Here is a 4,925-nt window from a genome sequence, read left to right on the forward strand (position 1 = left end):
TGACTAAGATAGCTCGTTTTCTGGTCAGGGAAGTCCAGCTGTGGTTTGTGGGGTTGTCTTTCACTGCCCTGAGATGTGTATGCAGAGACTCACCTGCTGTTCCTGGAGGGGTCCTGGATGCCGGAGGGGTCCCGGGTGAGCGGGAAGACGCAGTTTATTCCCATGGGGAGCCCCCCGAGTTGCAGAGGCGGCAGGCACCGTCATTCCGGCTGCTGGGCACCACCAGCTGCAGCGTGAGAGGTAAGCGGCCCACCAGGTGGGGATGAGAGCCTGGCAGGATGCAGATCCCCCCGAACCATCCTCGCACAGGCGGCACGTGTTGCCACTGGGAACACAGCAAGAGAAGAGCCCAGGGACAGAGCCTGCAGCGTTACCTCAGCTTTCAACCCTGAACTCGCCACCCACAGGCTCGCGGCAGCAGCCAGAAGTTGCGGGGAGCGCTTTCTGGTGGCAGGCACCCACCCTGCATCTGGAAGCTGTGGGTGAAGTTATTGACCGAGGCGTGGGTGTCACCACACAAGCTCCTCTGGGATGCTGGGGCTCCCCTGAGCAGCAAGGTCTGGCTTTGCCCAGCCCGCAGGCCTAGAGGTGGGTCTCCAGAGATGCCGTGAAGCCCCGCGCGATGGTCTTGGGCAGCTCTCCGCAAGGGGCACGAATGGTGTTTGTGGACACGTGTGGGGCTCTCCATCCTCTGACAGGTCATGACAGGTGATGGGAAGAGGCTGGAGGCGTCAGACATGGGCGGTACAACACTGCACGGTCTACAGCACGCAGCATGGACGTGGCGCTGCCCCAGACCTGCTCTGACCATCGTAGAAACAAGCCAGACCCCACCATCAGTCCAGAGCCTGCTTCCCACCGTGACCAATGGCTACACCTGTAGTTGCTCAGCTTATCTGGGAAGAGACCAGGAAAGGTGCAGTCTCCTTCCCAATAGGGCAAGGGTCTTAAAAGGAATAATTTGTGTGTGATTTATGGAGAGTTTTTCATTTTATTGTAGGCTTAGGCTCACCTTCACTTTTTTAGGGTTTATAGGGAAGGTCTGAAAGGTGCTAGCTTGGGTTGCTTTCCTGCTTGTTTTTTTATCCTAGCAATATCAAGCAATAAATACCTAAATATATATAGAAACATAAAATCTAAATGTATATGTAAATATACGTTGGCTTGTTTTGGACAAACTGCTTTTGGACAGCTTGTTTTGCTACAGGATTGCCTGGACATCTGAGCGTGCCAAACCTGACCTGCTCACTAAATGACTGCTGTTGCATTTTCCACCAAAGAAAATTCTCCCACTTGTTCCTTACTCTGTGCAATCCTGGTCTTACTCAGTTACTGTGGGAGACTTTTACTCATTTTTCCTTGGGATGCCATTGTTTTATAACTACCTTTGGGTATAGCACACCTGAAGTTCTAAAGGAATCACGTAATTAATAAAAATTGTCAAGCCCAACCTATAGAACTTATAGAAAATAATAATAACAATAATAAAAAAGACAATTTAAAACCTCAAAGAAAATGACATATTTTGAAGTGTCTGTGCATGTGTCTGAGTATTTACTACAGAGCTCTTTACTGGAATAGGTAGATACAAAAATACACGAACATTTTATAAAAAGCTGCAGTTACTTGGCTGAAAATAGTTTTACTTCTTACTCAGATAGAAACTGGTACGTGTGCCTGAGAATAAATACCTTGTCTTTTCTTTTAGTTTCTGGTTGCTGGTAAGTGTAACAAATAGCTCAAGGTTTTTGTTTTGTTTTGTTTCTGTCTTTTTTTGTTATTTTAACGCAGGAAAAACTATTGCGCATTTTATTTTGAATTGAGCCTTCCATTCTTATCCCAAGGAAAATCACATTGTAACGTTTGCCCCTAGCTTCTTGCTTTACGACTTTGTGAAGCCCCGGCACCTCCCCTTGCGCGCTCAGCAGCGGAGTTCTTGTTGGGAATTGCAGCACCACATGGGTTTCGTTAGGTCGCGGCGTCCATACGGTATGAGGGGCGATGCTCAGCGCCTCTTTGCACGGGGTAAATAAACAATGCCACCTGTAGGAACACATGGAATGCTACTCTCATGGCGTAACTCTGCGTTACAGAAACCTACCGTGCTGACTCACGTCCCAAAGATTTTGTAACTTTTCTTCTGCGGTAGGTCTGCGAACAAGTTCTCTCGTAATTAAGCTGTCATGTTCTCACTGAGCACTTTTTAGCTCTCAGTATGTCACTTACTGCATAGATGTCAGCTTGGGAGGTTAGAAGACGTCTTTGCCAGGCTGCCAACGTACAATGAAGTTCTGGATTTTCCCCCCAAGCACTTCCTGAAACCTTTTTTTTCTGTCATTATATAAGGCACTGTGGTGCTCTATCTTTTAAGCTTGCCATCTGGATGCCATTCTTGATTTTCGTCTCTCTTTAAATACACATATTCGGGCTAGATCTGAAATGATGCAGCTTCTTTCTATGTAACAGTTCTAAAAGCTCTTCTTTCTTTCCCAGCCACTTTACCAAAACTTTGGCCACCTCTTTGCCATCCTGATAGTTCAAGTGCTTCCTCTCTAGTATGAAACTCTGCACTTGCCACCTCCCTGCGGACACACTGCTCTTCCCTATGGAGCTGCAAAATTTATTTTCCCGATCGCATGGACCACACAAAACCCTTTTCTAATCATCTTCCCCTGGCACCTTGTATCGGTTACAAGTTTCTTGTCTTCACCTTCTACACACCTCATTTCTCAGCCATTCCTAGGTTAGCCGATGTCGAAATCCTGACCTGTGCTGTGTCCTCGTCTCCATGTCTGTTCACGGGTAAACTCCGTGTTTCCCAAAATGAGGGCTCGTAGCAAGGGCTGCCAGAGGGAAGACAAGGCGCTGAGCCTGTCCCAGGGATCTTTGGATACGTTTACCCCCCACCAAAACGCGCTGTTCTGTTGCTGCCCAACTCTCGTTCTGCGAATATTGCTTTATTGGTGAAACTGGATTTTGTTCCCCAAAATAACAAACACAAAGGATTTAACAGTAACAAGTTTTCACAACAGAGCCTTTGTTAAAAGTAATGGATGATTGCGTTGTTTTAATCCTTTATCTGCCAGTGTTAAGGAACTCTTGTTGCTTCTTCAGTGAAATTCGCACGACCGGATAGCCACACCAGCAAAAATAGCTATTTAAAGTGACGTGCGATGAAACCGAAACCTTAAAAAAAAAAAAAAAAAAGATAAGGGAAAAATAAAATGTTTGTTTCTATGTATCTCTCGGCCGAAGGAACCAAATATCCTGTTGCAATAGTTGGCGTGGAGATGACGGCGTTCTCAGAACTCGGCCGGGCTCGAGTCGGCCTCCACGTCAGTGGGCTGCGAGCAGCTTGCTGGCTCCTGTGCTGGCGGCCAGCCACGGCATCCTAACGGGGCTTTTGGTGAAAACCAGCAACCCGCCTGGTTAAACTAATGCTTGGTAAATACCAGCGGTTCGGTTTCTTCTTTCACTTCATGGAGCCAGCACTTGGTTTTTCCTGAAGCCAGGAGCGCAGGAGGAGAGGACTCGGCCTGCTGGCTTCATGCGCTCCCCAGCTCCTGGGCCTGGCCGGGGAGAGCTCCGGGAGCAGGGCACGTGCGAGGTGACTTGTTCCTCCCAGCCGTCTTCAGGCTGCCCGCGTGTTAGAAACCTCCTCAGTCGCAGCCATGTCCCTGATCTCTGCGTTTCGTATTGCTCTGTGCCGAACGACTCGGTCTAACCCTCCCTCAGCTCAGTTACAGCAGCGCCTGCCGCAGCACCGTGTGGCAGAGCGCTCCGTGCCCCCGCTGTCGTGCCCGTGGGGAGAAAAAAATATCCCTTTGTTTCTGTCCGAGCTGGTTTCTTCTCCCTGTCACTGGGTGTCCCCCCATTCTCCGGCTTTGCAACTTTCTCTGTCCAACTTCTCTGAGCTGCTTAGGACTTTGCAGACCTCGGTTAGGCCGCTCTCTCGCTTCTCCTTCCCAGGGTGGGAAACCCTGGGCTACTTCGCCTCTCCACTGCGAGCCGTTCCGTGTTTCTGATCAGCCAGGGCAGTCAGGAATGGACGCGGAGCACCGGCTGAGCGCTGCAGGAGCACCAAGCCCAGGGTCCTGAGTGAACCCAAGACCTCTCGCCTCCTCCTCGCGGCCACCCCGTTACCTCACCGGCTGTATTTTTTTCCCCGTGGAGGGCCCACGGAGCGGGGCCGGGTGCCGAGCTGCGGTACCCGCCGCGCTTTGCTTCCCCGTGGGCTTCCCAGCAGGGCGCTGCAGGGGCTCGGACAGCACGCACACCCGCTGGGTCTGGGCTTCCCCTCGCCTCATCGCCCCCAGGGCTTAATCCCCCCCACGGTTTAATTGCCCCTAAGATTTAATTGCCCCCCCCGGGGGTTGTGAGCAGAGGCCCCGCCCCTCTCATGCATATGCAGGACGACATTAGCATATCGGCGGGCTGGCCCCGCCCCCCGGCGGCCATTTGTAGCCGCGGCGCCCTGGCTGCGGGGGCGGGCGGCGCTCGCTCGGCACCGCTCGGCTCCGTTCGGCTCGGCTCGGCGCCGCACCGCCCGGCGGGGCTCTGCGCGGGGCAGCGGGGCCTGCGGCTGCTCGGCCGGGAGGAGCAGCAGCAGCAGCAGCAGGAGGAGGAGGAGGAGGAGGAAGGAAGGCAGGAGGCAGGCGCCGGACCCGGCGGCGCTGCCGCGCTCGGCGCCCCCCGGCTCCCCCATGGCCGCGGGCTGCAGGGACGGCCCGGGGCAGGAGAAGTACCGGCTGGTGGTGGTGGGCGGCGGCGGCGTGGGCAAGTCGGCGCTCACCATCCAGTTCATCCAGGTGAGGGCCGGCCGCGCCGGGGAGGCTCCGCTCCACGCCGCTCCGCCCGGCCGGGGCCTGGGCGCTGCCCGCCGTGCGGCGCGGGGGGGCCGGGCCGGGTCGGGCCGGGCCGCTCGC

The 4,925-nt window shown here is 53.7% G+C and overlaps 1 protein-coding gene across 1 annotated transcript in view; it reads left to right on the forward strand.

Moving 5' to 3' along the window:
* The first annotated feature begins 4,600 nt into the window (after positions 1 to 4,600).
* Positions 4,601 to 4,925, forward strand: part of RRAS2 (RAS related 2) — a 39,561-nt gene continuing 39,236 nt past the window's right edge. Inside the window, exon 1 of the mRNA XM_035328186.1 lies at positions 4,601 to 4,808. Coding sequence (XP_035184077.1) covers positions 4,704 to 4,808 — 105 coding nt within the window. The 5' untranslated portion in view covers positions 4,601 to 4,703. The remainder of the gene's footprint in view (positions 4,809 to 4,925) is intronic.

The sequence above is a fragment of the Oxyura jamaicensis genome, chromosome 5 (genome assembly GCF_011077185.1).
Source record: "Oxyura jamaicensis isolate SHBP4307 breed ruddy duck chromosome 5, BPBGC_Ojam_1.0, whole genome shotgun sequence".
Lineage (NCBI taxonomy): Eukaryota > Metazoa > Chordata > Aves > Anseriformes > Anatidae > Oxyura > Oxyura jamaicensis.